Raw genomic sequence first — 17,257 nt, forward strand, 5'->3', positions numbered from 1 at the left:
ATTTTTACACGTGTGTATTTTTAAATCATATTAGGTAATACACTGCAGTTTATATGGGAGGAGGAGTAGACTGGAGCTCTGCCCAAACTCTCTCTCTCTCTCAGAAGCGATAAACGGAGCCTCATTAATCTTATTTGTGAGAGCTGTAAGATGTACAGGTTATGATTTGCTAATGCTGGAGGTAAAGGGATGTGATATGAATGATATAACTGCTCATGGGGACTGCTCCTCCGTTGGACTTGGGGCATCCATCTTGTTGTGTGAACTGACATCCCCTTCAGCACAATAAACAACACCGATTATTTACTTTCTGCCCCAAAGTGTTTTCTGCCAACTCCTGGAGTCTTACAAGCGTTGGGACAGAGAAGACAAGAGAAGGCATGAGCAGGTCCTAATAGAGTGTATATTGAGCACACTACATAGCTTAAACTGACGATTGTACAGTGAATACTGACCTCAAAGCTATAGAGTACAGTGTATAGTAATAAACAAAATGGCCACTTCCTTTCAGCCACATTTAGTTAAAGAAAAGTGGAGATAGTTCAAACATTTTCCCTTTTGCGTTTATAAAAGTTGGTGCCACATTTTTTTAAATATGTATAATTTATCCCATTTACATTAAGTATCATTACTTTTCCATTTGCTTGTCATGTGTGATAAATGAACAATTAAGAAAAGCTATTAAATGCATAAAGCCATAGTAATAAAATATTTCAGGCCCACGATCAATTGCAATTATGAAACCCCACTAAATGAAAATTATAGTGAATATTAACAAGAACAAGGGGACCACAGGTGTAAACACAGTACTCATGATGTCAGTGTACTATATTGGCTTTTCCAGTCTTTAATCACTTTAAAAAGTGATTATTCTTAGATATTTGTTGAGCTTTAGTCCACTAACTAAACTCAGTGCACTAGCAATGCATAGCACACAGTCATGTCGGTAGGACATGACTGCTGTATTTTCAAATAAATGCACACAAAAATGTGACATATTGCTTATTGACAATTGTGCAATGCAATGCAATGTAAGCTACAAAGTGATAACCAGGAACTGCGATCATTGTAATATTTAATAATGTCAGTAAGTGACAGTGGAAAGTGAGTTGATGCTGATCCATCGCGATGGTGATCCAGACTAGTTTAAACTGCATATCAATAATCCATTTTTCCTTCAGCGATCGCAGGGACAGCATTAATGAAACATGAAATGTGATATGTTTGTAACTTTGAGAGAAAGATAACATTACACACTGTATAAATCTTTATGCTTATGTCGCGGTTGCCCCAGTTTTAAAATAGGCTTTTCCCATTTCATAGCAACAGCTGGCCTCCCAAAAGACACATTTTGTATGCAATTTTGTTTTAGCATTTTTTGGTAAACCGTTTGACTCGGTTTGTTCTCCCTCTTTTCAACCCTTGTGACTGTCCCATATTATATGAAATATTCTTTGGCAGCTATGCTAAGACGGGTCCATTTGTCTGACATTGAGAGCATTTATGGCGCTTTAATGATGGAGAGTTATGCACTTAGGCTTCAATAATAATAAAGGACCTGACCAAGCACAACTGCCAGCTTCCAGGTCTGTACCTGCTCATGGGAAGAGTTTGCGGTGCTTAGTGCAGCACTTATCAATGTCGTAAAACAGAGTGACTGGTGTTTAGTGTACAGTAAAATATTGCTGTAAAAGTGCAGTACTTTACTGGCAACTCTGCAGCCAGGAAGTTACTTTAGAGGTTACAGTACATTGTTGTAGTACAGACAAGCAGGCCAATTTAGGACCATGATTTTACAGATTGATACTGCTGTTACACCTCTATTGTTTGTTCAAAAAATTCTTTATATGGGGCATCCAGGGGAGACTGTTTCTTGTTTAGTCTAATCAACTGTAAGTTGCTTTGGATAAAAGCCTCAGCTAAGTCAGAGAGGGCAGATTACACCCCTATTGTTTGTAAAAAAAATTATTTATATGGGGCAGTCAGTAGCGTAGTGGTTAAGGTACATGACGGGGACACACAAGGTCGGTGGTTCTAATCCCGGTGTAGCCACAATAAGATCCGCACAGCCGTTGGGCCCTTGGGCAAGGCCCTTAACCCGGCATTGCTCCAGGGGAGAATTGTCTCCTGCTTAGTCTAATCAACTGTACATCACTCTGGATAACAGCGTCTGCCAAATGCCATTAATGTAACGTAATGTAATGTAATGTGATGTACCTTTCTGAAGTGTCCGGCGTGGCTGTGCTCACACTGGATCATGTCGAAGAAGATGGGGATGGTGGCCCTGCGGAGCTCCTCCTCCGGGATCAGAGTCATCTCCAGGATGGGCCCCACCATCCCGGGAATGAAGCAGATCTTATTCACCCCTGTAGCACACACACACACACACACACAGGAGCACATACACACACACACACACACAGGAGCACAGATACACACACACACATACACACACAAACATATACACACACACACACACACATACACAAAAACACACATACACACAGATCACGTAAGTGTATAAACACACACTCCTGCTACTTGGCGGTATCTCATGAAGCAGGATCACTGAGTTAGCTGGATAACTGCACAGAGTAAAACCCGGAACAGCTCTTTTTACTGTCCCGTACATATTCCGTATTTGGGAGGTGTCCGGGTTTTACTCAGTGCAGTTATCCTGCTTCGTGAAACAGGCCCCAGAGTCCCAGTCCTGAATAATCAGACCTGGGACGAAATGCATTGGGAACATAATTTGTAACAAATTAAAAATAGTTACGCCCCATATCATTGGCCCCCTCGGGGTTGAGCCCGGGACAAAGTGTCCCATTTGCCCCCCAAAATCTGCAGCCCTGCCTGTTCCGCCATCCGATCACGCACACATTTCCATAAAGGCATTTAGGAAACGCTCTTTTCCCAGAATACATACACAAGTTACCCTGCAGGGGCCAGAGTGCGGGAGGAGGGGACCCTCTCACACTGGAAGGGCGCAGAGACAGGAGGAGGTGGGCCGGTGGGCCTAGCGTTAGCGTTAGCGTTAGCGTAACACTCGACATCACAGGGTGCAGTTCCCCCTCCCGCACAATTCGCTATGAGCCATACACACATACACACACACACGCACACACACACACGAGCACACACACACGCACACACACACACAAGCACACACACACGCACACACACACACACACACACGCACACATACACACATACACACACACACGCACACACACACACAAGCACACACACACGCACACACACACACGCACACACACACGAGCACACACACACACACACACACGAGCACACACACACACACATACACACACAAGCACACACACACGCACACACACGCACACACACACACGAGCACACACACACATACACACACACACGCATACACATACATACACATACACATTCACACTCACATACACATTCACATACACACACAAGCACACACACACGCATACACACACATACAGACACATACACAAGCACACACACACACACGAGCACACACACACACACACACACACATACACGCACACGTACACACGCACATATACACACACAAGCACACACACACACACACATATACACATGCACACACACACACACACACACACACATATACACACATGCACATACACATACACATATACACACACATACATATACACACATACACATACACGCACACACACACGCATGCACACACACACATACACACACACAAGCACACACACACACATGCACACATACACACACACATACACATATACACACATGCACATATACATACACATACACACACACACACACATACACACACACACACGTATACATACATATACACACACACACACACGCACTGGCTGCTCTGAGCAGTGCTCTGTAGGCGCAGTGGCCTGCGGACACACGCAGTGACATCAGCAGGGAGCCAGCTACTGCAATCCGTGGAGGACAGGACACAACACGCTGCGTACGTCATGGGGAATGGATTTCGGACAGATTTTGCGGGCGTTCTGGAGAAAGAAATGGCAGCTTATCTGCGGATAATGGAGATACGGGGGAGGGGTGGGGATGTAGCAGGTAGGTCAGAGCTACTCAACTCCACGTTCTGCAGGCCGCAGTGTCTACAGCTATTCAAACATGCGCTGCACCACCTGATTTCAGTCATTAGCTTATTATCTGAAGCGAGCAGGTACAATAACCAGTGAAATCACGTGGCGTAAGGGCACGGCAAGAGCAGATACCTGCGGACACTGAGGCCCACAGGACGCGGAGGCGAGGAGTGCTGAGGCAGGTAGAGAATTCGGTTTTGGCAGGATTAAGTTTGAGATTCTAACTGATCACCCAGCTGGAAATGTCATTAAGGAAAGCCTTGATGCCTGAGACAGTGTGTACATCTGTGGGTGGAGAGGAGAGCTGGCTTTCATGGTCTGCTTCGAGACGGGCGGAGGAGTACGGGGAGGGGGGCGGGTTGAGGGGGGGTTCAGAGTAGGTTCCGGGGGGGGGGGGGGGGGTCTCCTGTGATCAGGCTGTGGGATGTTCAGATCGAGCCCCGATACAGCCGATCTGATAAGACAGTGGCGAAGAGAAATATTTTGGGACACCCACTTCAGTCAGGGTTTCCAGTCAAGTCAAGGACTCGGACTTGATTGTTAACATCACATGTAGAAAAGAGACCAAGTAGAATATGAATCACACACACACTCACACACATATTGACAACGCGTGTACATGTGTACATAGACAAGACACGGGGGCAGTCGCATGTCGCAGTGCGTGTTTGTGCTCAACACACACTCACCCAGTTTGTACCACATGTCCCGAATGGCAAAGCCGATCAGTCTTCTCATGTCCCCGTACCTGAGACGGACACAGAGACGTCAGGAGGGTCAGTGGCGGACTGCGTGTGAATGATGTACTCTGCCCAAACAGTGACAGTTCTGCACCCAAGCACAGGCTGGGTCTACGGTTAAATTAAGGGGACAGGCCCACCCACAGTTCCTACATGGAAATAGTCCAGGTCTACTGTTACTCTTAGAGGATAGTACTATACCAGTATATATTTACTATAAGTGACAAGTTCCAATCTTCCCTCATTTTAAGGGCATAGTTCCGTGTTTCCTTTTACCACAAGACAATAGCCCCAGTCTCTTTCCATAAGCGGCTAGTCCCAGATTACTGTTACCGTAAGTAATAATAATACCATTACTAGTAGTAACTAATAATACTGACAATAATAAGAGATTATGATCTCAGACTGCTTTACAGCAAAGCAATTTGAATTTGCCCAATTGCCAGCTATGGTGAACCATTTTAAACGCCACTGGTCTGAAACACACTCACTTGGCCAGAATCTTGCATTTCTTCATGGGAGAGAAATGCTGAAGCTGCAATGACTCCTGGGTAATGAAGGCCACAGCCAAATGGAAATAATTATTCCACAACTGTAGAGAAAACAACAGAGAGAAAGGAGAGACAGAGAGAGGGAGAGAGAGAGATAGAGAGATATCGGTAAAGATACAGATACAGTGGCATATTGAGTGTGAGCATAAATGGCATCTGGACAGGCTGACAGCTGACCTGCACTTCAAAGTTGTTGTTGTCCAGGAATTTGTGGTTCATGGTGTCAGCGTAGGTGTTGATGGCTCCTAGAAAGACTCTGACAGGCCAAGAACATGATTAAAAACCAATTCTGCACACAGTATGCCTTATTGGGACAACTTACGAAATGCACAACTGAAATGTTGCTAAAGCAAGTAAGCAGTTAACACAATGTTATTGAAAAATTAAACTAATTAGGATTATTACTGTGTTCATATTTTTTTTTCAATTATATTGTATATACTGCTTAAGCAATATTTTGGTAATCTTAATTTAATGCAAATGATTTCATATAACAAATAAACAAGAATTTACAGTATGTTAATTGACCCATTTTCACTGATATTTTTTTCTAATTAACACTATATTACACACACTATACTACACTATACTAATTTAATAGTTTTATTGAAGTATTTTACTTTGATTTGACCTTTAATGGAGAAAATAGTCTGAACCGCACCGGTCCACCGTGACTTTACAATCTTTTCTCCATTTTACACCAGCACATCTTGTGCCATCCTTAATCGATGGCTAAATTACTGAGTCATTAGGACATGCCTCAGATTCACTGATAGTGAAAGTGTGTTGTCACCAAGTTAGGACTCATCAGCAATTAACTTTACTTTGTGTTTACGTTTCACTACCCAACGATTCTCAATGCGAGATTTTTCTATCTTTTATAATTTTTCCTTCCTTCAGACCAGCGGACGTTTCATAGCTGATCCGGTCAGAGTTCAGTGGATATTTCATTTATTCTGACTGAATTGACAGAGCTCCTCAAACCCCACACATAGAGCAGCGGCCTGGAAAGTATTATCAGTTTCGGGCCAAATTTTAATCGCTACGTTTTCTGTAAGTGCTCGCGAAGCTTTTAATTATCACGCATTCACATGTTTGAGGAGCTGATTAGCTGACGACGTTAAGTGAGGGTGTGCTTGCTGATGAGGTTGCCTCGAGTGCGATTTTGTTCACGTCAGTGTCAGAAATGAAAGCACAGCCTTTCGTTTTCGGTTGTTGTAATTGTAAGTGCAAACCAAGGACAGGGACAGGCAGCATTGATCAAGCAGGCCCACGCAGCAGTTTACAACCGCTAACCGCTATTGATGTAGCCTACACGTTGTACACCACCGGACTTTCCTCACCTCCCTAATCACCTTGGGGGACTTTGTATAACAGTCCATCACTGCTAACAAAGTTACTTTAAGGTCAATGTACTGTAGCATGGAGACATTTTTTTGTAAGTGTTTATTTAAGAAGGTGCATATCCGGTAAATACAACGGAATAGCCATCGAATGACTGAGGAATGTGTTCGTTGAGGAAGCCTAATCATCTCGCGCTACCAGTATTATGAAGAAGCCTTCCCGCATTACTAGGTACGCAGTAAAGAGGTGCCTCGGTAATTGTTTTGGTCAAATTTATCTCCTGCTTTCGTTGAGCGAGGGACATAAACCATCGGCTCCACAGCACAGCACAAGGTTGAATAATTTAAACTCAGCTTTCAGCAGTCTTCTAAGCATCTCAGTCCCAAGGCTGTCGGGGCAGAATGCACTTCCTGATCTCAAAGACGGGGCTTTTATGTTCGTACTTGCAGTAATAAAAAAACTGGGCTGTGGGTTTTATCTGTAATGTATGATTCAAACATCTCACTTTATGTTTTTTTTTCTTTTTTTTTTCTTCCAGGCATTGATTTAATTTATAATCATCATTGTTTTTAAATATCTTGACCAGATGCTGCTCGTTTCTGGTGGGGATTACATGCTTAAATAAGGAGGGCTGATTTTAATATTTCCATTGATTGATTCTTCAGAATGATAAAAAATGTTATGAATGTTTTTTTTATACCCCCTGTCTGTTTTATGGCACATTTGATTTATTGTGTGAATAAACACTTTTTTCGTTTCTTTTCATTTATATGTTTTCTTTTTCATAATTTAGGTTGGATTGCAGTATTTTTGAAAATATTGCCTCTCTAGTAGCCAAGCCAAGTCAAGCCTTCTTTTAATGTTGGTGAAGCTTGTCAAGCTTGTCAATTAATGCCTCTCATTCACCCATTCATTCACATGCGCACACGCACACACCAGCGGCAATAGGCTGTCATGCAAGATACCAATAAGCGCATCAGGAGCAATTGGGGGTTAGGTGTCTTCAGCACACCCAGGGTGGGGGTCTCGAACCAACAACTCTCCGACTGCCAGCTTTGGTTATGAAGCCACTTTAATAACCACATCTTGTTCCTCCTCCCTCCCTCCATCACTTTTCCTGACCTGGACCGCACTCCTCCTACCATCCATTCCTTTCTTCCCTCCGTCTCATCCGCCTCGTTCTCTCACCTGTTCTGCACCATGATCATGGCCATCCAGTCAGACGGATACACGTGCTTCCCGATCAAATCCATAAACAGCATAAACGTCTCCATCAAGAAGTCCTACGGGGACAGAGGCTTGTTCTGAGCCCTGCGTCTGAGCCCTGCTTCCTGTCTGCGTGTCTCTCAATGTGTGGGCCTGTATCTATGGAGATTTATCTATGTGTCTATGTGTCGGTTGTACGCGTATCTGCGCGTGCATGATACTGTTTGTATGCGTGTCTGGTGTACATGTGAGTGTGCATGCATTACTGTGAATATGACTGTACCTCAACTGTTACCATCTCAACCTGCTGCATTAGCCATGGGAGGATGGGCAGCCCCATGTAGCCGGGTTCCCCTTGAGATTTCCTCCCAGCAGGGAGTTTTTCTCGGCACTGTTTGAGGGTTTTTCTACCGATTGGGAGTTTTTACTTCATATGCTATCTGGGGGCTCAGAGCTAGTATTTCCCTTTTTCTTCCCATCTGTTACTCTGTAAAGCGACTTTGGGACAGTGGTCCCAAAAGCACTATACAAATAAAATTGAATTGAAAATGATGTGTGTGGGGTTCTTGTGGATGTGTGCGTATGGCTGCGTGCATGTTGTACGATGTTTGTGTATGTGTGTACACCCGAGTGTGACTACCACTGTGTGTGTATGCATGCTTGTGTACATGTGTGTGTGTGTGTGGCTGCGCACATGTTGTACGATGTTTGTGTATGTGTGTACACCCGAGTGTGACTACCTCTGTGTGTGTGTACGCGTGTGTGTGCGTACTTGTGTACATGCTTGCGTACGTGTGTGTGTGTGTGTGTGTGTGTGTGGCTGCGCACATGTTGTACGATGTTTGTGTATGTGTGTACACCTGAGTGTGACTACCTCTGTCATGTGTGTACGCGTGTGTGTGCATACTTGTGTACATGCTTGCGTACGTGTGTGTGTGTGTGTGTGTGTGTGTGTGTGGCTGCGCACATGTTGTACGATGTTTGTGTATGTGTGTACACCTGAGTGTGACTACCTGTGTGTGTGTGTGCATGCTTGTGTACGTGTGTGTGTGTGGCTGCATACATGTTGTACGATGTTTGTGTATGTGTGTACACCCGAGTGTGACTACCTGTGTGTGTGTGTGTGTGCACGCTTGTGTACGTGCGTGTGAGTGCATTAGCATGTGTACGGGCACGTGGGTACATGCGCCAGCGACTCACCACCAGGTCAGCACTTCTATTGAAGGTTTCGATGTAGCTGGAGTAATGCCGCTCGTCCATCTGGCTGAGAATGGCCGTCATGCAGGCGACCACTCGAGACTGAGAGAGAGAGAGCGAGAGAGAGAGAGAGAGAGAGAGAGAGTCATTACAAGGCCCTGAAATACCAAGAGATGAGCTCAAAGAAGAGTCCCCTCAGCCAGCTGGTCTTAGTTCACTAGCCCTCACTAACACAAAGCCCGCCTGAAGACAGCACCCCATAAATAATTAGTCAACCAAAACAATAGCAAAACACAAACAAAATAATATCACCCCTTGGGACGCACAAACAAGAACACACAGCAAATTAGGATGTTATTGGGCCCTAAAAAGAGAACACCGTGGCATATTACCTGGCCACAGGGAAAGGGAAAATATTTACACAACCTGGCCATTGAGACAGGGAGACACCGGCAGACCAGGCTACGCAGAGAGGACAGGTAGGGCTCACTCTGCGACACTCGAGAGGCGGAGACGGAGCTCCATTTCCTCGCGAAACGTGAGAAATACAGCGAACCCGGAACACTACCTCCTCAATCTGCCCACAGATTGAGACGGTCCCAGAGATAGAGAGGCGGCCATTCCTCTCGGGAGAGAGGAGGGATACGTGTGCGTTTGGCAGCACAACACACTGAGGGACAGTGAGTAACTAATGGCAAAACAAAGAAAAAGGCTATTATAGTTCATTACTAAATACTGTATGTGATGTAGTCGTATAATTTGATGTATTTCTTATGTATGTTTACTGTATTTTTTATTGTCTGATGGTTATGTCCCTTATGTCTGTGCATGCTTTAGCAATGTAAGTGTACCCTTGCCATACCAATAAAGCTTATTTGAATTGAATTGAGAGCGGGGGAGAGTGTGTGAGAGAGAGAGAGAGAGAGAGAGAGAAGGAGAGAGAAAATTAGGCCTTTCAGAGCAGGTGGAGGTGGACTTTGATACATATCGATTCTCACTCTATAAACCTTTTTAAATGACCCGTGAGCTTCTTTCAATCCCATCAGATCTCCTGATATTGAGACAACAAAGGGGAGAGAAAGATGAGAGCAAGAGTGGAGAGGAGAGGCGGGCGGATTGGTGCAGTGATTCAGGAAATGAGCTCATATGGGGGGGGGGGTAGGGGGGGGGGGGGGGGTGTTCCCACCATAACCTTCAGGGAGGCACTTCACCTAAATTGCGTCAGTAAATATCCAGTTGTATGAATGGATATTATTGCAAAATAAAAAAAACATTATTCGCTCCGTAAAAAAAAAGAAAAGAAAAAAATAATCTGCGGCACTTCATAATTTATTGTTATAATAAGAGCGGAGAGGAGTCTCTAACGTTTTTTGCACTGTTCCCTCGTCTCCGGTTAGACAGGGAGAGACGGGGGAGGTCGATAGTGGACACGCAGAAAAGGACAGAGAGAGGTAGGGGATGGATGCTGCCCTTCACGTGGGACACACACACACACACATTCCGCAGAGGTAGGCGGGATTCTTCAGCGGTAGACTGTCCTGTTCCCCTCCCAAAGGGTCCCTCTGTCTGCTGACATTTACCCGTTTCTCACGTCTTAATTAACCGGCACGCTTAATAACCGGGATCAGCCCGAACTCTCCCGTTCCCGCGTGAAAAGAACGAAAATAAACAACCCAGCGTGTGGCCTCTGAGTGTTTTAATCAGTTAAAACTGATATTTATGTATTTGGAGACAAGTTGCGTTTGACCTATGGCTCATTTAGTTCTGCTGGATGTGTACCAAAACGCTGGGGAGCGCCGCGAACAGAGCCAGGCGCCAAGCACTCTCATCAGCGCACTGCGCCCCCACCCAACCGCCACCGTCAGCAGAAACAGACACAATTTATAAATCTATATTTATCAAGCAGAACTGTTACATCTCCGGAGGATGCTACCATTCCGTCCCCCCCGTTTCACGGGTAATTGTGAAAACGGCACCGAGGATTTCTGCCCACATCAGACGAACGGAGTATTTGCCAAGTGTATTTCTCATTTTAAAACATCAGATCTGTCAATGAGCGCAGAAGAACTTTTCCGTTTTTCCGTGAGAAAAAGAAAAAATATAGTTTCTTTCATAGTGACTGAAGTCTGTTACTTTGGCTCCCAAACGGTTCGTTTTCACAGAAAACAGAGCACCAGAACCCTCACATAAAGCGGTCGGCTAATCCTGTCTAATTTAACTGAAATACAAGGCGTACAGAGACTCGTGCCATCGCTCACTGACTGTTAATGTCATATGAAATATTGCTCACTCCCCAATTTTCATTTTCATATGGTACACGCTGTAAATCACCGTGCTTATAATTTGTCTCCGTAAAAGTCTAAAGCCGTATCATGAATTCTGTAAGAGTACTGCTGACTAAATCAAGCAAGTAGTTTTCTGTCAGGACAACACATATTAAGATGAAATACATTAATTAATTAATTTACAAAGTAAGTATTTTTTGGTTTTGGACTGCTCACTCACCAGTGTACACTGACCTGTCAAACAGGGATCACGACACATATCCCCGACTAGACCGGAGAGATACCAAACCCCCCCCGGTACCTACAAGCAGACCCAACAGCAGCAGTTCTGTGAGCAGCAACAAGTGGAGCAGCACAGACTGAGAGCAGCACAGGCAAAGAGCAGCACAGACAAAGATCAGCACAGGTCAAGAGCAGCACCGACAAGGAGCAGGACAGGTAATGTGGGCCTGTAGCGTAGTGGTTAAGGTAAATCACTGGGACCCGCAAGGTCAGTGGTTCTAATCCCAGTTTAGCCACAATAAGATCCACACAGCCGTTGGGCCCTGCTACCCGGCATTGCTCCAGGGGAGGATTCTAATTAGTCTAATCAACTGTACGTCGCTCTGGATAAGAGCATCTGCAAAATGTCAATAATGTAATGTAATGTAATGAGCAGCAAGGGAGAGGCCGGTCTATAAGTTTAAAAAAGTGCTTCATTAGTGATGTGTGTTTGTGATTGGTTGAGTATGAGAACATGTAGTGATGTGTGATTGGTCGAGTATGAGGACAAGTAGTGATGTGTGTTTGTGATTGGTTGAGTATGAGAACATGTAGTGATGTGTGATTGGTTGAGTAGGAGAACATGTAGTTACAGAGGCCGAACAATGTTTGGCTGCGAGAGACAAGAGTTTCCTATTCGAACTTTCTCTGCGCATTTCCCGGACGCTGAGTGAACATTATTGAGCTGAACCCGTGGCAGAAAGCACAGATCGTTCTCTCACTGCAAACGGACAGGTACAGGAGGCCCATTTGATCAGAGGAGAATGAGGCCCTTCCACCACGGCTACTGCGTGATCTCTGCCTCTGCGAGCGCATGAGTGTAATGGCCTTGCGGATTGTGGATGCTGACCAGCTCATGGGCTGCGTAATGGAGACAAATGTGGCGACCAGCATTCATAGCTTCAGAGCCCAGGAGGGAGTAAAGAACACAGGACAGGACACTAACAAAAGCACATAAAATGTACACTCCAACATAGCATATAAAAAAATATAAAACAGAACACTTAGCACAGCACATAAAAAATACACTTTGCATTGCATATTAAACGGACTCTTAGCACAGGACATAAAATGTACACTTAGCATAGCATATAAAACAGAACACTTAGCACAGTACATACAATCTACAGTTAGCATAGCATATAAAACAGAACACTTAAAGGTACTAAAGATAAGATTTTGTGTTAAATTGGTTGTTGTTGTAAATTATTACAAGACCATTGTAAATCCCTTCCTATCATTGAAAAAGACTCACTGATATGTTGACTCACCCTCTGCCTGTAGTCCTTAAATTATAGTCCAAATATACAGTTGACAGGCCGTTACCAAAACATTGTATAGCTGTACAATAATTCAAGCTCATTGGGTGAAAATTAAAATTGGTTCTAAATGTCACAGCCAATGGTGTGTGTGTGTGTGTGTGGGTGGGTGGGTGGGTCGGGGGGGGGGGGGGGGGGGTGTTCAACGTCAGCGCATTCACAGAGAGGGAGGAGGGACAACCAGTGTTGTGGTTTGAGGGTGTTTGTTGTTGCAATTCCTCTCTTGACTGTTAGAAGTCCAAAATTACCTGTTGTTCCTTTAACACAGCACATAAAATGTACACTTAGCATAGCATTTAAACAGAACACTTAGCACAACACATAAGACAGAACACTTAGCACAGCACATAAAACAGAACACTTAGCACAGCACATAAGGCAGAACACTTAGCACAGCACATAAAATGCACACATAAAATAGAACACTTAGCACGGCACACAAAACAGAACGCTTAGCACAGCACATAAAACAGAACGCTTAGTACGGCACATAAGTCAGAACACTTAGCACAGCACATAAGATGCGCACATAAAATAGAACACTTAGCACGGCACATAAGTCAGAACACTAAGCACAGCACATAAAAAGAACACTTAGCACAGCACATAAGATGCGCACATATAAAATAGAACACTTAACATGGCACACAAAACGGAACACTTAGCACGGCACATAAAACAGAACACTTAGCACGGCACAGAAGACAGAGCGCTAAGCACAGCCATTATCACCGAGCCCGGGACACGCAGCGAAGGGAACAGCGGGCAGCGGCAGTAATCCCCCCTGGCAGGTCGGGGCGGACTGACAGGCCTGTCTGCCATGTGTTTCAGGGTCACTGTTCATCGGCCTACTTTCACATAATTGGTTTCCGCAAGGAATTAACATCGTCCTCGATCACTGAAACCTGGCCAGCCCCCCCCCCCCCAGGCACACAGGAACCCCCCCCACCCTCTCCGCCCACCACCACCACCACTGCACCCTGCCCGCCACACCTCCTTCCATGCCTTGTGTAACCGACACACCGTCCGTCTCCACATTACTGGCAGAGCAGGTCGCAATGCACAGATGTGACTTTCACCCTCTCTGCTCTCTCTCTTCACCTCTTTTTATACTTTCCCACACACAGATACAGATACACACAAGCAAACACAAACAAGACACAGTTACACACACACAGGCACACCCAGATACACACAAGCATACACACACACACACAGGCACACACACTCTCTCACACACACACAGGCACACACAGATACACACAAACATACACACAAGCAAACACATGCAGGCACACACTGACTCTCTCTCACATACACACACATATACACAGGCACACACACACACATACACAGGCACGCACAGACACACACACACACACAGGTACACACATATACAAAGGCACACACATACACACACACAGATACACACAAGCATACGCACACACACACAGGCACACACACTCTCTCACACACACACACACATATACACAGGTACTCAGATACACACAAGCATACACACACAGGCATACACTGATACACACAAGCATACACACACACAGGCACACACAGACTCTCACACACACACACACACACATAAACACACAGGCATGCACAGGCACACACACACACACACACAGGTACACACACAGGCATGCACAGGCAAACACACACACACACAGGTACACACACAGACACACACACACACAGGTGTGTGTAAACAGCCCACACAGTCGTCACTGCTAATTGCCATTTTCGATCCTTTTCACAGAAAGCGGTAAAAAGAGAGATCACAGCGCCTTAACGCGCTGTAACCCGGGGCAGAGTGTGTGTGGGGTGTGCGTGTGCGCGCTAATGAGCAGGGGAGAGAGCGGTAATGAAGCAGGAGGAAGAGGAGAGCATACGCTGTTTATTGTTGACTGGGGGAAGGGAGAGCTACAGCCACAGCTCTGCGGGAGACAGTGTCCCACACAGACAGTAAGCCTGTCACCACTTTAAATGCTGAGAGAGAAATAGAATTTAATCTAACCAAACTCAATAGGAAGAAATCACCTTACACCTGCAAGTATTTTCAGTCCAACGATACTGCGACAGAAGAAACAGAAAACTATACACTCAAGTGAGCACGTTATTCGGTAGATCTGTACGCCAGCTTGTTCATGCAAATATTTAATCAGCCATTCATGTGGTAACAACTAAACGCTTAAAAGCATGCAGATGTGGTCAAGAGGTTGACATGTTTTTCAGACCAAATCTTAGAATGGGGAAGAAATGTGATCTAAGTGACTTTGACCGTGGAATGATTATCGGTGCCAGGCAGGGTGGTTTGAGTATCTCATCAATTGCTGAACTCCTGGGATTTTCACGCACAAGAGTCTCTAGAGTTTGCAGAGAATGGTGCGAAAAAGTGAAAAGATCCAGTGAGCAGCAGTGTTGCGGGCAGAAACGTGTTGTTAATTAAAGATCTCAGAGGAGAAGGGCCAGACTGGTCAAAACTGACAGGAAGGTGACAATAATGCAAATAACCACACTTTACAACAGTGGTATGAAGAAGAGCATCTCTGAACACACAAAGCATCAAACCTCAAAGTTGATAGGCTACAGCAGTGGTAAAAAAATAAAATAAAATAAAAAATAAATAAAATAAATAAATAAAATAAATAAAATAAATAAAATAAATAAAATAAATAAAATAAATAAATAAAAGTCTAACAAATACCTAATAAAGTTCTCTGGGTGTGTATAACATAGACTGTAACCCAAGGATACAACACAAATGTGTGCACAACCTGGTCTTAAAAATTCAGTCCACTATGGCTGCCTAGTGACAGATAAAAATAAAAAAGTGAGAAAATAGAGAAAAAGTTTTTTAAATTAAGCTGAGAAATAAAGGAGATCGAGCCAGAACAGCGTGGAGACTGGCTGGCGAAGAGACCCCCTTCAGAGAGGACAGCTTGTGCTCACACCGCGATCCAAAGCAGACTGAGCACTGAACAGGGGTTCAAGGAAATGCATTTCATCTCAATCAGTCAACCGACCCAGTGGTCCTCACTCCTGGTCCTGCAGAGCCGCAGGGTGTGCTGGTTTGTGTTTTCGCCTCAATATCAGCGACCGACTCAGACCCGAGAAACCAGGGGGGTTATTTTACAAAGCTGGTTAACTGAGCAAACTGGACTTCTGCGCTGAGTAAAACCCAGAACAGCTATTTTTTACTTTTAGTCCATGTTCCATGTTTGAGGGGGCTCCAGTTTTTACTCAATGCCGAAGTGAAGCTTTGTGAGTTAGCCAGCATTGTGAAATGCTGGTGAGTTAACTGTGTAATTAACTGCTTTAGTTTATCAATTTAGTGCTGAGTAACAACAAAAGCCAGCACTTCTCCAGGACCAGGAGTGAGGACCCCAGCACACCCTGCGGCTCTCCAGGACCAGGAGTGAGGACCCCAGCACACCCTGCGGCTCTCCAGGACCAGGGGTGAGGACCCCAGCACACCCTGCGGCTCTCTAGGACCAGGGGTGAGGACCCCAGCACACCCTGCGGCTCTCCAGGACCAGGGGTGAGAACCCCAGCAGACCCTGCGGCTCTCCAAGACCAGGAGTGAGGACCCCAGCACAACCTGCGGCTCTCCAGGACCCCAGCACTAACCAGTTCCTTATGAGACCTTGAAAATTTGCCCAGAAATCTCCTCTATTGGGTGGTAAAATGTGAGATGAGAATGTGTACAGAAATGCAGAGCTGTTATTCACTAGAGGGACTCTATTGACTGAGCAAAAACTTTATTTTATCCAATTAATGATTGTGATAGTTAGGCCATTCATTGCAAGCTGATTTATAATGTCTGCTTTCTCCATTGTCTTTCTAGCTGCCTTTGTTAAACAGCAGATTTAGAATTCTTTTCATTGTTGTTATTATTAATAATATTTTTCTCATGTCATTAAATCAAGCTGAATTCAGTTGAACTGAATTTAATTAGGGTGCGGTTAGGTCTCTAGGGGGGCAGTATATGCCCCTGCTGTTATTTACGTTGACATTTTTGTCATTTGGCAGACGCTTTTAATCCAAAGACACTTACAAGTGCATAGGTTCTTCCACAAGTTAAAAGCATCAAATCCATAACTCTTTGCATGAAGAATTATACCTGAGTCATGAGGATCTCAAAATGAGGGGAAATACAAAGATGTAAAGGACGTATATTTCAATAAAAATAAATCAAACACACTGATAAAAAAA

At 44.6% G+C, this 17,257-nt stretch overlaps 1 protein-coding gene across 1 annotated transcript in view; it reads right to left on the reverse strand.

The window, feature by feature from the left end:
• LOC133124959 (dedicator of cytokinesis protein 2-like) overlaps positions 1-17,257 on the reverse strand; it is a 113,357-nt gene that overhangs the window by 17,055 nt on the left and 79,045 nt on the right. Inside the window, 6 exon segments of the mRNA XM_061236572.1 lie at positions 2,218-2,366; positions 4,817-4,875; positions 5,359-5,459; positions 5,596-5,674; positions 7,951-8,045; positions 9,169-9,267. Of these exon segments, the coding sequence (XP_061092556.1) occupies positions 2,218-2,366; positions 4,817-4,875; positions 5,359-5,459; positions 5,596-5,674; positions 7,951-8,045; positions 9,169-9,267 (582 nt within the window).

This window comes from Conger conger, chromosome 3, assembly GCF_963514075.1.
Source record: "Conger conger chromosome 3, fConCon1.1, whole genome shotgun sequence".
NCBI lineage: Eukaryota > Metazoa > Chordata > Actinopteri > Anguilliformes > Congridae > Conger > Conger conger.